General features: G+C 41.4%; 1 protein-coding gene across 2 annotated transcripts in view; it reads right to left on the reverse strand.

Moving 5' to 3' along the window:
* Nucleotides 1-1,396: 1,396 nt before the first annotated feature.
* Nucleotides 1,397-16,035, reverse strand: part of SLC25A33 (solute carrier family 25 member 33) — a 30,358-nt gene continuing 15,719 nt past the window's right edge. The window contains exons 3-7 of one of the 2 annotated variants that reach the window (XM_029227136.1): nucleotides 10,540-10,617; nucleotides 8,282-8,382; nucleotides 6,249-6,315; nucleotides 3,060-3,340; nucleotides 1,397-1,885 (exon numbers count right to left, since the gene is read on the reverse strand). In XM_029227136.1, the coding sequence (XP_029082969.1) occupies nucleotides 1,683-1,885; nucleotides 3,060-3,340; nucleotides 6,249-6,315; nucleotides 8,282-8,382; nucleotides 10,540-10,617 (730 nt within the window). In that variant the 3' untranslated portion in view covers nucleotides 1,397-1,682. Of the gene's footprint in view, nucleotides 3,341-6,248; nucleotides 6,316-8,281; nucleotides 8,383-10,539; nucleotides 10,618-16,035 lie in introns of both variants that reach the window. The other variant, XM_029227135.1, reaches the window with a different exon arrangement.

A 16,035-nucleotide genomic window follows, 5' to 3' on the forward strand; every position in this document is an offset into this window, starting at 1 on the left:
TCTTGAGGAAAAATTCAGGCTTTCGTATTAAAATAGGAAGGTGTTGCTAAGTGCCACTATTAAACAGTTAAAATGAGCTTCTGGAATAGAAATATCTTTGCTGTCGCGCATTGTAGAATCACTGAAGTTGGACTAAAGTCATTTATTGTGACTTCCATTTAGTGTTGACAGTTGTAGCAAATTACGCTAGAGGGCGCTCAAAAACACCAAACGACCTCCTTTATGACCAAAGGTGAAGAGAATTAAACTCAATTGTATTTCAATTTGAAAATAACCTCTTCTCATCCCTACCAGAGTATCTACCACTGAATCTGATGTGACAGTGCATCAGTGATTAGAATCAGGTATCTTTCTAGATATTCAGATTGAAAAATAACCTTAATGTACAGTATATGCAAATTCCAGTGGAAGAGTTCATGGGAAGACCATCTATCTTACCTGCCTTCTGTCTTATTATCTTTCTGTCCTTTATTAAATTTCCTTTAAAAATGAGGGGGGGTTTAAAACTCTGGTGATTTCTCATTTCTAGGATTTTAACTTTTTAACCTTAAATTCTAGGGTATTTAAACAACACCAATGCCTCCTGTCAGAATAAAAGAGCACTCCCCTAGGGGTGGGCAGTCAACCGTGCTCCCTGCCCCTCTTCTCCAGTGGTGGAGCCCCGAGAACAGGGCTGCAGACGCGCCACGTTCCACACTCACAGCTGACTCGGAGGCTGCCCTCTGACACTCTCACAAGGGACCTGGGCTTGACCAGGCTGAACTGGGGCAAGTACATCCAGGGCCAAGGTAATTGGTAAACCATTCTTTAAAACTCTTGCCTTTGGGCTTCCCTGGTGGCGCAGTGGTTGAGAGTCCGCCTGCTGATGCAGGGGACACGGGTTCGTGCCCCGGTCCGGGAGGATCCCACATGCCGCGGAGCGGCTGGGCCCGTGAGCCATGGCCGCTGAGCCTGCGCGTCTGGAGCCTGTGCTCCGCAACGGGAGAGGCCACAGCAGAAGAGGCCCGCGTAACGCAAAACAAACAAACAAAACTCTTGCCTTTGGTTCAAACTGGGGATAGAGGATAACTTCTGGAAAAGGTTTATAGTTTAAAATATTTAGTGTCAGGAAGCTGTACTTATTTTTTTAAACTCAGCAGCTGGAAAGCTTAAATGATCAATCTGTGGAAGGTCTTTGGAGACTAGCTGGGAAGTCTGTCCTGGTCTGCCCTGTGCCATCAAGATGTGACGCTTCCTACCGGTCCCACAGTGCAGGATCTTACAGTCAGATTAGAAAACAACTGTACCTTGACTTGATAGTTTTTCTCTGCGTTTCTAGGCTTGTGCTTCACTGAAGTCCTTAGCTACAGTTTACCCTATGGGCGGACATAAAAGAGGACACAAAACAAATTTATACTTAAATACCATGATTTAATTTACTGGCTGCTTTATCCTGAATTCTCTTAAGTTAAAACAAAACAAAACAAAAACAACCAAAAGTTATAATTAACTGTTAACGTTAATGAAAATAAACCTTCCAGAAAGCGTGAATCCAAAAGGAAATGTCCAACAGGTGACACAAGCCAGATATTCTACGGCCTTTCCTGTTTCGGTCTCAAACATTCTACACATCAATGGAAAAAAAAAAAAAATTCTCTAGAGTTTCTCAGTTTTATTCTTCTAGACCACAATTTTATGGTCTGTTACTGAGCATGGTCTTCTAACAGGTATACAATTAACTCATAGGTAGACAACACAATGGCAGTATTTGGTATCTGCCGGATGAGCTGGGCAAAGAGTCCTCTATAAAAGGCCAGGTAGCCTTCTTCCCGGAAGACCAGCCGAGCAGTCTGGACAAAAGACTTGTACTTGGTGCCCTCCTCCCGGAGCCGTGTCCTTATGACTTCTGCAGAGAGAAACACACATTTCAGGCTACAGATGAACTGTACTTCCAAGCAATATGTGCAGAGAACGCGAAGCACACAGCTTTATAAACGTTAATGTACAGCTATGGCTCTTTGCCATCTCAGCTCTGTTTGGCTGGGGTAGTCACAGAGAGACAATGAAAAGTTCTTTTCAGAACATTTTCTAACTCTGGGAATTGGTCAATTAGGGAATTGGTCAATTGTCCCAAGACTGATGTATACATACAAAAGTACCAAATAACTTCTAGGGGTTTAAAAAATAAGCTTAGTTTGAATGGGACTCAATTTTAAGATAGTTCACGGTTTTCTACTCTCAATGAAGTAAACACTGTCATTTCCCTGGAGGTGTATTTGTATTACGTATGGTGACATCTCCAACAAAACTTTCTTTCCATGTACTCCCCAACTTTCTCCTCCTACCAGGACCCTTCTCCACTCCGTCCAGCCTCCTCCTTTTTCATACCCTTTGCCCACCTGGCCCTGCCTCACCCTGGCACCCACAGCATGACACCTGTGACTGCCTGTCAAGCGGACTTCAGGGCACGTGACCCGGGAAGCATCCAACCCCCTCTCTGCAAGCCCGTGGGGCTGCTCGGTGCCCCAGCACGTGACGGGGGCTCAGTGACCTGTGAGAAGTTGACCATGTGCATTTGTCACAGCTGACAGTGCACAAAACCTGTTTTTCATGGCACAATAAAATAAGCTGTTTTTTTTTTCTTTTAAAAGTAGTTCAGTAGAACATTAGGTCTATTATTAATTCCTTAAACAGTAAACTTACCCAAAGTAGTTTTCCTCAGCACTCCATTCAAAATGGAAGCTGAAATTTTTTTTAAAGCTTGGCTCCTACATCATTTTTTTAAATTGAGGAATTTTAAATAAAATCCAGACTTTTGGCTTCTTTGGAAACATCAGAAGTTCCACAACCCAGGGCCCACATTCCACACAGCCGAGTTTTGGCCACAATCTGCTGTGCCAAGTAAAGCGGAGCTCTCACTGCCCGCGTGAGCTGCATACGTGAGCTGAAGCCAGCCGAGCTGGGCTCAGCTACCCTGTCACCTGCAGGTGCTTGCACGTCCACCTGAGCTACGGAGGTCTGGATACACTGACACAAACTGATGGCTATTTTCCTGCTCCGGAAGGAAAAGCAAAACCTACCATGGGGGTAAGCAACACAGGAAGCACACCCCTTGGAAAGAGCAGCAGCTGCCATAAGTCCAAAAAAATTTGTGGAGTTTTTCTCAGTCCCGTTTGTAGAAGAGGCTAAGGGAGCTTCTTTCAGATACTTCTTTAAATTTTCATAAATAGCAAAACAGATGATGGTTTCTGAAATTCCAGCGTAAGAGGCAGTTAGTCCCCTGTAGAAACCACGAATGCCTTCCGTCTGGTAAACATAGCGAGCACACTGGAGCGTGTTCATCTGCTTGGAGCCTCTCACTCTGCACAAAGGAGACCAACGAGAGGCCGTTACGACAACATGCTCAGGGAGCCCGCCTGCTGCACCGAGTCACAAAGATTAGCTAAAGAGAAATTGCATGGTGGGTGCCACAGTCTCCCCTGGTCTGTGGTTGGCTGAGCCCGGCCTGCTGTGAGTCCAGGCCCATCAGCCGGGACACCCGACAGGCCCACAGGATGGGACGTGCACCTGTACTGGGTCACAGACTCGTGCTCAGGGTCTTCGATCTACTTTTGGAAAGAGCTATATGGAAGGTGTTCATCACAGAGGAAAATACGACTGCAACAGAATCAAAACAATCCCAACGTCTACACATGGGGAAAGATACGTAAACCGTGGTACATATACTAGATTAAAACAGTTGTGAAGGCAGTCAGATATGGGGAAGTGCCGGACAAAATTACATGTAAAGTATAATTGCGATTACTGTACACATATGCGTTAAGAAAATACTGAAGGAAAAACTCCCCAACATTCCGACAGGGTGGTGAGTGTGAGTATTCTTTCTTATCGTTCTAGTCTCCAAAGGGTGTATTTTGATTCCATTATTTCTACATTTGTAAAATTATAAACAGAATAGACTCTACAATAACTAAAAAGCCTTTGGCTTGGATGCTCCTACCCCATGACAGGAAGTTTTCATAAACCGCCAGGATACAAACAGAATCCCAGGACTGGACAGCGTTCACACTGGGCGCACATGGGAGGCCCCCCTGTGGGGCAGCAGACCAGTGTCCTGGGCCCCCCAGCCCCACCCCCTACCTGGCGTGACCTTTGTGACACAAACGCCAAGCACCTCGCTCCCCTGCTTAACACCCCCTTGGAGGGCTCCTCGACCTTGGCACTATAGGTATCTGGGGCCAGGTAATTCTCCGCTGGGGGCGGGCCTATGCGTTGTAGAATATCTAGCAGCAGCCCTGGCCTCCACCCACTAGATGCCACCTAAGTGGATAAAGACATCTCCAGACATTGCCAAATATCCTCTAACGGAGGACAGACAGGCCCCCCGAACCACTGCTGCCTCAAAATAAAGCCGAGTCCAAATGCCCATTCCTCCCCAGGGCTTTTAAGGATGTGGCCCTCTCTTTTGGCTTCTCCCGTCTTATCTCCCTGCACCTCCCTCCTTCTCCAGCACATCTGCATGCAGGACACACCCCTTCTTTCTGCAGCTCGGAATGAACAATGCTTTCTTGCCTTCAGATTTTCTGCACAGCAGATTCCCTGCCTGAGGCACCTTCACACCTGCCGCTGCCCACCGGCTATCCTGTAGATGGGAGGGTGGATGCCACAAGAGCCCCTCCCTGGCTGCACGTCCTGCCCAGACTGCATTAAGGACCCTCCAGGGTCCTGGAGCACCTCAGGCCTCTTATCCCACCAGCCTAGAATTCTCTTTATTTTCTGTAAAGCTGTGAGCTTCTGGAAGGCAAGGCCCATGTCTTATTCCCTGCTGTTTCTGCTGTGACTAGTTGCACAGGAAGCACGCAACAGACACTCATTGTCGAGGGCTACGTTAACAGAGCCCTCACAAACACGGCTTTCAAATGTCCTAAGCACGGGTCATTTCCAGCCAGATTTAAAAGAATGCGTATAAAGGAAGGCTCTCAGCTGACTCATGCATTTATCCGCTGCTAAACAGAAGTGACATTAGGACACTGTGTGCACACCTGGAACTGGGAGCGATTGCCAAAGGTTTCCAGGAGAGGACACTGGTCTGCAGCTTGCAGGACAAGGTGTTCTTGAGGGACAAGAAGGGGAAACGGGATTCCTGGTGAGGGGACGGCAGATTCAGGGAGATGGAAGCATGAAAGCACATGACATTCTTAGAAAATCGCAAAGGACCTTGAATGTTAAGCCAAGGGGCGAGGATTTGACCCTGAGAGTCACTGACATTCATCGAAGGATTCTGAGCAAGCAATCTATTCAAAATGATTAGACCTGATGCATTTTAGAAGGTTCTTTCAGACAGAATGGATTAGGGGAAACACAGAATCAAAGACCAATTCAGAGGCTATGGGGGTCATTGAAGAGAAAAAACAAGCTAAGGCAGACCCCAGCTCCACTTCCAGGGGGCGTACTTGCTCGCTCTCTCCCCTGCTTTCTTTACTGGGTAGCTTAAGGTTAGGCTGGACTAGCTGGAAGTTTCCAGCGCCCCACACAACATTTCTAGGCAACCTAGTAACAGAAGGGTTCTTAGAATCCTATCACAAAGCATCATTTACCATCTTCACTAACTTGAAATTACGGTAGTTATGGGGATGCTCTTTGATCTTGTTATTTAATGTGTTAAAGAATTATATTACTATATTGCAATTAAAAAAAACACCACTGATAACTGTATTTCAATAATTGGTTTTCACTGCTTTTAAAAATATTGTTCTAAAAAGCACCTGCAGCCTTCACCAGAGACTGCCAAGAGAACCCACAGCATGAAAAATCCCAAGAATCCCTGGCTAGTTTCAGCACAGGAATCTTGGATATCTGAGGGCCCTGGAGATTAGAATGCCCCTTCTGAGACCAGGGGCATTTGCTGTTCTGCCCTTCCTGGCATCTTCCCACTTGAAAGCGAGGCCACCTGGAGGAGAGCCCGCAGCACTCCAACTTGGGGGCGGTGGGGTCATCCAGGAGCAGAGACCCACCGACTACCCTGTAGATCAGGGGCCACAACTGAGCGAACTTCGACACCCCCTTGTGTGTTATTTCTGTTGGCCTTTGTCTCCCCACAAGGCTTGGCAGTATCAACCTCAAGACAAAAGGAGTTTCTACATATGCTTATATTCAGACAAAACAAGGATGGGGATGGCTAAGGACAATCTCACTCCACAGCTGGAACTGGTGGAAGAAAAAAAGCCCTAAGAATTCTTATATTAAGGAAGGAACAATTAACAACTTACTTCCGTTCTAGCTGCATCCGGGTTTTAACCATCCATATAGGATTCATTAAGGAATTTGTGACAAAAGCTGGAAGAAAAAAAGAATAGAAAATGTTATCAGTGAACAGAGTCAATGCTTATTAAAGCTGTCTATTCCATGTGATAAACTTTGAAATCAGGCTTTCAAGGGCTTAATAATAAAAACGGATGGTAGGAAGCAGTTATATTTCCATACTACAGATGGAAGCTATAGTCCCCTAAAATGTAACATCTACTGGTATGTAGGACCTAACATTTATCTCTCAATTTTCTAGAGCCCTGTCTAGTCCATTCAGCCGCTAGGTGGTGCTGTTGATATTCCTGTTAATGTGGTTCCATTGGTAAACATATATGAAACTATTCTAAAACTCAATTGAAAGGTTCAGGTTCAGAAATAATTTGTTTTAAAAAGTTGCTGATCTTATCCAAAAGGGTACCTGATATATAACTTAAAACAGAAGAAACTAAATCTCCATTTACCTGAATCCAAACTTCAACATTTTAATACCTGACCATTTTAGGAAATCAAAGTTTTAAGACTGATCTGCCTATAGTAACCATTTTTAAAGTAAGTCTTCTCCATCTTAATATTGTTAATCATTCCAGACCAACCAAAAAAGCAGTATTGACCTGACACGCAGTGAGTCTTCTGGAATACCTCATCCCCTCCACAGCCTAAGTAGATTGATTAGATAATAGGACCCTAGATAGTGGTTTAAAAATCTCCCTCCACAGATGAACAACAAGGACCTACTGTACAGCACAGGGAACTATATTCAATACCTTATAATAAACCATAATGGAAAATAAACTGAAAAAGAATATATATGTGTGTGTATATACATAAGAAACTGAATCACTCTGCTGTACACCTGAAACTAACAAAACTTTGTAAATCAACTATACTAGAATTACAAAAAAACCCAAAAAACGGAATGTTACCAGGAAGGAGGAAAAAAAAACAAAACAAAAAACAATAACAGCAACATTAGCTCCTTAAAACAGCAAATTAAAGACTTCATTAAAAAAAAAATCTACCTCCAGGTCTGTTTTATTTACCAAGGTTCCTCTATGTTAATTTTGCAAAAGTTACAAAACTGGGGCACAGCCTTTCGCGTATGGCTAACTCCCTATCGGCCTTGGCAGTGAAGCCTGGCCTCCTCTGAACCCCACGCACTCCTCTCAGAGCTCCGTATTCTGTAAAACACCTTTCTTGTTGTGAAGCAGCTCTGCTAATGTCATTTCCCATTTGGGGTCCAGAAATTATTATCCGCAACTATTCAGATGGATTACTAGTACTTTTATTTGGAGTAACAGGGACAAGACTGATACGTACAACTTGGAGGGTAGAAAGTTTTCATAAAATGCCAATTTAATTCTCTAAAACACCCTTCTATTTAAATAGACATAAAATTTACATCGAAAAAGACATAGCCTTCTCTCAGCAATCTACACGTCCATGTTTTTGCCAAGTATTTCCCGGGGAAAAAATCCTTTTGTGAATTTTCCATGGTAGGTGGAATGATTCCCTCAAAAAAGAACAGAAGCTACCTAATCTATCACTGATCCTACTGCAAGAATCCCGCTACAAGCCCTGAGCCCTCATCATAGAATCCAACTGTTAAGGACAGAAGTGCCAACTGTACTCAGGGTAGGCTAGACACCGTCGGGAGCCACAGAAAAAGCAGCTCGAACTTTAGAAAATAATGTAATAAAAAGGCATGAAAACACATTAATATTCCTTTAAAAGATACATCACACTAACCAGTAGCATGCATGAGAACATGTCAATTTTGAGGGAGAATAAAAAGCTTCAGGGTAAAAGAAAACGGAAGCAAGTTACAAACCGCTCTCAAACACTCATGTTTTGTCACTTCTAACATAAAGCTTTAGGAAAATGATTTTAGATGCAAAAGAAGCAGAGACGTAATTTCTAATTCCTGGAGAAAGCTGTTTGGTACAACACATGCTTTAGCAAAGTGAGCAACTCATCTCCACTCACTACGGTAACATACCTGCAGAGCCAGCTGAGAAAATGTGCACAGTATTGCTGTTAGGCACGAAAATGCCATTGAACTGCTCTTTGGCTTTGGAGTAGCATGCAAAGTACACAGCCCTGTTAGAACAAAGAGAGAATGCTATCAAGACATTGGTTCGACGCTATATAATATGTATGTCCTTCCACAACCCCTGAAAAATTTAGCAATATGGGAAAGAAGTTAACATGTAACCGAAAGCTTGACCTAATCTGTGCTAAAAACCAAAACCTGTTGCAGGCATCTTCAGGAAGCTCCTGATTGGCCCTCCAGAAAGTACTCAATGATGATGGGAGTGCCCAAAACAACTGAGGAAAATGAGGTTTTGGTAATATACATACAAAGTCTGTTTACAGTCTTCATCCTGGATGAATGCCAATCCTTTTAAGCACCAACATATACCACAACTGTTAAAATTTATAATACATTTCTAAAACATACCACACTTGTCCTGCCTTACACCAAAATGAGTATGTCAGGTGTACTGTGAACTTTTTTCCTGATGACTCAGGATCACATAGGAACATGTACGGTGGCACACGTGTTTTCATCAAGTGCACCCTCCACTGACATGCTCCCAGCCCCAGAAAGGGACCGCTGGGGGTGGCGGGCGCCCCACCTTGGCTCTCCGGTCTTCTCTTCTCTGCCTCTGTCTGCTTCTCCGCTTCTGTCTCCTCTCCTGTTGGGGCTGGAGAGCAGAGCCTGGCTGTGATTTTCCCTGCTTCTTCACCAGCAATGTCAGGGAAAATGCTTTTTTTCAGCTGGCCCATGGATCAATTGCAGAATGTATTTTTCAACTTAGGATCCTGACTACATACCATGAATGTGTTATAAAACAGTCTTTCGTTTTTTTCTAGGTCCCAACTGTTCTAAATGGGTGTGGTGGCCAGGACTCTATATCAGATTGACAGGTGTTACCAAATTAGCACTGTCCACAAGTAGATCTGACTCCATTTAAAAAATTTACTACATATATGCAGTATGTTTGCCTTCTCTTAACAATGCATACCTCATATAACCTCACAGACTAGTATTTTCTATATTTTCAATAGATTATACACATAAGCTACAGAATTCCAAAGGAACAAAAGGATTTAATAAGAATCTGCATTTTTTTATTGGCGTATAATTGCTTTACAATGTTGTGTTAGTTTCTGCTGTACAATGAAGTAAATCAGCTATGTGTATACCTATATCCCCTCCCTCTTGGACCTCTGCATTTTTACAACATCCTCAGGAGATCTGCGTATAAACTGGAGCACTGATATGCAAGTATTCTAGAAGCTTTTAGTCTTAACTTTGTATAAAACAAAATTCTCATTTTTGTTATAAAGATGAATTTTGCTTAAAGTCTATTCAAGTACTATGTGGATTCACATAAGTGACCCTTGTCACTGCGCTCCCCCTCCCAGGAGGCAATTTCTAGAAGCAGTTTCTTACCTACTTTTCAGAGATATGCTGCTATGCGCGCACACACACACACACACACGCAGAGACATTCACTTTCATATCCACACACGCCTATCCTCTGTATCAGCACTGTCGAAAAGAACTTTCTGCAGAGATGGAAATGTTCTATACCTATGTTCTCCAATGCAGGAGCCACTAGCTACATATGAATGCTAAGTAACTTGAAATGTGGCTGGTGAGACCAAGGAACTGAATTTTTAATTTTAATTGATTTAAGTAGCCCCACATGACCAGGGGCTACTGCATTGGGACAATGCAGCTTGATATATTCAAATAAGCTTTAAAGAGAATTAAACCTTGTAACACAAATAAGAATTTTTTAAATAAAGTAAGCTTGGAAGCCTTTAAAATTGCTTTAGATCAGTGCTTCCAAGTGCATATGAATCACCTGTGGGTTTTGGCAGAATGCAAATTCTGATGTAGGTCCGGGGTGTGGTCTGAGATCGTGTAGTTTTAACAAGCTCCTAGGTGATGCCAATGCTGCTGACCACACGCCACACTTAGAGTAGCAAACACTCAGAGAAGACACCACGTGATGGGAGCAGAATAATTCTCAACTTAAGAATAAAATAACTAAGAATCTCTTTCTCACGCACACACTGAAAGACATGCCAACAGTTATCACTACTTCTATATGTCAGATGCACTTTGGCAAATCCCCCACAGAAAAAGAAACTAGACATCTAGCAGTATTGCCCCTCCAGTAAGAAAGGACTCAGTGTATTAGATACTGTATGCAGTGCGCTAGCTGGACGATTAATGCTTACCTTGATGGTGCAACTCCAACCAAATTTGGACCCAAGCCTCTAAAAAGTGACTTTGGTCCTTCCTTCTCCAAGATCGACCTGAATAACGAGAAAAGATGTATCTTTAAAAACTTTAGGCAAGGCCTGTGCAAAATGATAAGGGTTCAGCCTTCACATTAGCTCCCTGAATAAAGAACAGAATGTTTACAAAAGCCCAGGGTCTTATCTGATTATATTACAATACAAAATCAGAAGACTGATGAATACTGCTTTCATTACTACAGTGAAAAAACATGCTTCAAAATCTCCCTTGTTCAGGCAGGAGCAAGGTGTTCAGGGTTTGCACTACCCACCGACATCCTAGGAAGGCAGAGAGCAGCAAAGGGTCTGATACAGGAAATGATGTCCTTGTTATGACAAGATTCACTGAGAAACAGGTTGAGAAATTTCTTCGGATGGTATTTCTTTTGGATTTATTCCTTATTTCTAACCTATCTTCTAGATCTTTGCCTATTACAGGAGAGCCCTAAACAGGGAAATGAGGAACAGAAGAATCCAGTAACTTTCATGGGACGATGACTGCTCTTTAAAGCTAACGCTTAGTATCTCAGGTTCAAAGAGAATACTGTGCCTGCTTTTTCTTTAAAAACTTTTTTACTGTGGTACATAGTTTTTTTTACCATTTTCCATTTTTAAGTGTATAGTTCAGTGGCAATAAGTACATTCACACTGTTGTACAACCATCACCAGCATCCATCTCCAGAACTTTTTCATCTTCTCAAACAGATTCCAGAGATAGCCCCATCCACCAGAGGGCAGACAGCAGAAGCAAGAACTACAATCCTGCAGCCTGTGGAACAAAAACCACATTCAGAGAAAGACAGACAAGATGAAAAGGCAGAGGGCTATGTACCAGATGAAGGAACAAGATAAAACCCCAGAAAAACAACTAAACGAAGTGGAGATAGGCAACCTTCCAGAAAAAGAGTTCAGAATAATGATAGTGAAGATGACCCAGGACCTCAGAAAAAGAATGGAGGCAAAGATCGAGAAGATGCAAGAAATGTTTAACAGAGACCTAAAAGAATTAAAGAACAAACAGAGATGAACAATACAATAACTGAAATGAAAAATACACCAGAAGGAATCAATAGCAGAATAACTGAGGCAGAAGAACGGATAAGTGACCTGGAAGACAGAATGGTGGAACTCACTGCTGCAGAACAGAATAAAGAAAAAAGAATGAAAAGAAATGAAGACAACCTGAGAGACCTCTGGGACATTAAACGCAACAGCATTCACATTATAGGGGTCCCAGAAGGAGAAGAGAGAGAGAAAGGACTGGAGAAAATATTTGAAGAGATTATAGAGGAAAACTTCCCTAACATGGGCAAGGAAATAGCCACCCAAGTCCAGGAAGCGCAGAGAGTCCTATACAGGAGAAACCCAAGGAGAAACACGCTGAGACACATAGTAATCAAACTGGCAAAAATTAAAGAAAAATTATTGAAAGCAGCAAGGGAAAAACGCCAAATAACATACAAGGGAACTCCCGTAAGGTTAACAGCTGATTTCTCAGCAGAAACTCTACAAGCCAGATGGGAGTGGCATGACATATTTACAGTGATGAAAGGGAATAACCTACCTACAACCAAGATTACTCTACCCGGCAAGGATCTCATTCAGATTTGATGGAGAAATCAAAAGCTTTACAGACAAGCAAAAGCTAAAAGAATTCAGCACCACCAAACCAGCTCTACAACAAATACTAAAGGAACTTCTCTAAGTGGGAAACACAAGAGAAGAAAAGGACCTACAAAAACAAACCCAAAACAATTAAGAAAATGGTAATAGGAACATACATATCGATAATTACCTTAAACGTGAATGGATTAAATGCTCCAACCAAAAGACACAGGCTTGCTGAACGGATACAAAAACAAGACCCATATATATGCTGTCTACAAGAGACCCACTTCAGACCTAGGGACACATACAGACTGAAAGTGAGGGGATGGAAAAAGATATTCCACGCAAATGGAAATCAAAAGCAAGCTGGAGTAGCAATACTCACAGCAGATAAAATAGTCTTTAAAATAAAGAATGTTACGAGAGACAAGGATCCCTACATAATGATCAAGGGGTCAATCCGAGAAGAAGATATAACAATTATAAATATATATGCACCCAACATAGGAGCACCTCAATACATAAGGCAACTGTTAAAAGCTATAAAAGAGGAAATCAACAGTAGCACAATAATAGTGGGGGACTTTAACACCTCACTTACACCAGCGGACAGATCACCCAAACAGAAAATAAATAAGGAAACACAAGCTTTCAATGACACAACAGACCAGATAGATTTAATTGATATTTATAGGACATTCCATCCCAAAACAGCAGATGACACTTTCTTCTCAAGTGCGCACAGAACACTCTCCAGGATAGATCACATCTTGGGTCACAGATCAAGCCTCAGTAAATTTAAGAAAATTGAAATCACATCAAGCATCTTTTCTGACCACGGTGCTATGAGATTAGAAATCAATTACAGGGAAAAAAACGTAAAAAACACAAACACCTGGAGGCTAAACAATACGTTACTAAATAACCAAGAGATCACTGAAGAATTCAAAGAGGAAATCAAAAAATACCTAGAGACAAATGACAATGAAAACACGACAATCCAAAACCTATGGGATGCAGCAAAAGCAGTTCTAAGAGGGAAGTTTATAGCAATGCAATCCTACCTCAAGAAACAACAAACATCTCAAATAAACAATCTAACCTTACACCTAAAGGAACTAGAGAAAGAACAAACAAAACCCAAAGTTAATAAATGGAAAGAAATCATTAAGATCAGAGCAGAAATAAATGAAATAAAAACAAAGAAAACAATAGCAAAGATCAATAAAACTAAAAGCTGGTTCTGAGAAGATAAACAAAATTGATAAACCATTAGCCAGACCCATCAAGAAAAAGAGGGAGAGGACTCAAATCAATAAAATTAGAAATGAAAAAGGAGAAGTTACAACATACACCACAGAAATACAAAGCATCCTAAGAGACTACTACAAGCAACTCTATGCCAATAAAATGGACAACCTGGAAGAAATGGACAAATTCTTAGAAAGGTATAACCTTCCAAGACTGAACCAGGAAGAAATAGAAAAGTATGAACAGACCAATCACAAGTAATGAAATTGAAACTGTGATTAAAAATCTTCCAACAAACAAAAGTCCAGGACCAGATGGCTTCACAGGTAAATTCTATCAAACATTTAGAGAAGAGCTAACACCCATCCTTCTCAAACTCTTCCAAAAAATTGCAGAGGAAGGAACACTCCCAAACTCATTCTATGAGGCCACCGTCACCCTGATACGAAAACCAGACAAAGATACTACAAAAAAAGAAAATTACAGACCAAAATCACTGATGAATATAGATGCAAAAATCCTCAACACAATACGAGCAAACAGAATCCAACAACACATTAAAAGGATCATACACCATGATCAAGTGGGATTTATCCCAGGGATGCAAGGATTCTTCAATATATGCAAATCAATCAATGTGAGACACCATATTAACAAACTGAAGAAGAAAAACCATATGATCATCTCAATAGATGCAGAAAAAGCTTTTGACAAAATTCAACACCCATTTATGATAAAAGCTCTCCAGAAAGTGGGCATAGAGGGAACCTACCTCAACATAATAAAGGCCATATTTGACAAGCCCACAGCAAACATCATTCTCAATGGTGAAAAGCTGAAAGCATTTCCTCTAAGATCAGGAAAAGACAAGGATGTCCACTCTCACCACTATTATCCAACATAGTTTTGGAAGTCCTAGCCACGGCAATCAGAGAAGAAAAAGGAATACAAATTAGAAAAGAAGAAGTAAAACTGTCACTGTTTGCAGATGACATGACACTATACATAGAGAATCCTAAAGATGCCACCCAAAAACTACTAGAGCTAATCAATGAACTTGGCAAAGTTGCAGGATACAAAATTAATGCACAGAAATCTCTTGCATTCCTATACACTAATGATGAAAAATCTGAAGGAGAAATTAAGGAAACACTCCCATTTACCACTGCAACAAAAAGAATAAAATACCTAGGAATAAATCTACCTAGGGAGACAAAAGACCTGTATGCAGAAAACTATAAGACACTGATGAAAGAAATTAAAGATGATACCAACAGATGGAGAGATATACCATGTTCTTGGATTGGAAGAATCAATATTGTGAAAATGACTCTACTACCCAAAGCAATCTACAGATTCAATGCAATCCCTGTCAAATTACCAATGGCATTTTTTACAGAACTAGAACAAAAAATCTTAAAATTTGTATGGAGACACGAAAGACCCCGAATAGCCAAAGCGGTCTTGAGGGAAAAAAACGGACCTGGAGGAATCAGACTCCCTGACCTCAGACTATACTACAAAGCTACAGTAATCAAGACAATATGGTACTGGCACAAAAACAGAAATATAGATCAATGGAACAAGATAGAAAGCCCAGAGATAAACCCATGCACCTGTGGTCAACTAATCTATCAAAGAAGGCAAGGATATACAATGGAGAAAAGACAGTCTCTTCAATAAGTGGTGCTGGGAAAACTGGACAGCCACATGTAAAAGAATGAAACTAGAACGCTCCCTAACACCATACACAAAAATAAACTCAAAATGGATTAGAGACCTAAATGTAAGACTGGACACTATAAAACTCTTAGAGGAAAACAGGAAGAACAGTCTTTGACATAAATCACAGCAAGATCTTTTTTGATCCACCTCCCAGAGTAATGGAAATAAAAACAAAAATAAACAAATGGGTCCTAATGAAACATAAGTTTTTGCATAGCAAAGGAAACTACAAACAAGATGAAAGGACAATCCTCAGAATGGGAGAAAATATTTGCAAATTACAGACAAGGGATTAATCTCCAAAATATATAAACGGCTCATGCAGCTCAATATTAAAAAAACAAACAACCCAATCAAAAAATGGGCAGAAGACCTAAATAGACATTTCTCCAAAGAAGACGTACAGATGGCCAAGAAGCACATGAAAAGCTGCTCAACATCACTAATTATTAGAGAAATGCAAATCAAAACTACAATGAGGTATCACCTCATACCAGTTAGAATGGGCATCATCAGAAAATCTACAAACAAATGCTGGAGAGGGTGTGGAGAAAAGGGAACCCTCTTGCACTGTTGGTGGGAATGTAAATTGATACAGCCACTATGGAGAACAGTATGGAGGTTCCTTAAAAAACTAAAAATAAAATTACCATATGACCCAGCAATCCCACTACTGGGCATATACCCAGAGAAAACCATAATTGAAAAAGACACATGCACCCCAATGTTCACTGCAGCACTATTTACAATAGCCAGGACATGGAAGCAACCTAAATGCCCATCGACAGACGAATGGATAAAGAAGATGTGGCACATACACACAATGGAATATTACTCAGCCATAAAAAGGAA

Source organism: Monodon monoceros, unplaced genomic scaffold (assembly GCF_005190385.1).
Source record: "Monodon monoceros isolate NGI ecotype Baffin Bay Population unplaced genomic scaffold, NGI_Narwhal_1 Super_Scaffold_18, whole genome shotgun sequence".
Lineage (NCBI taxonomy): Eukaryota > Metazoa > Chordata > Mammalia > Artiodactyla > Monodontidae > Monodon > Monodon monoceros.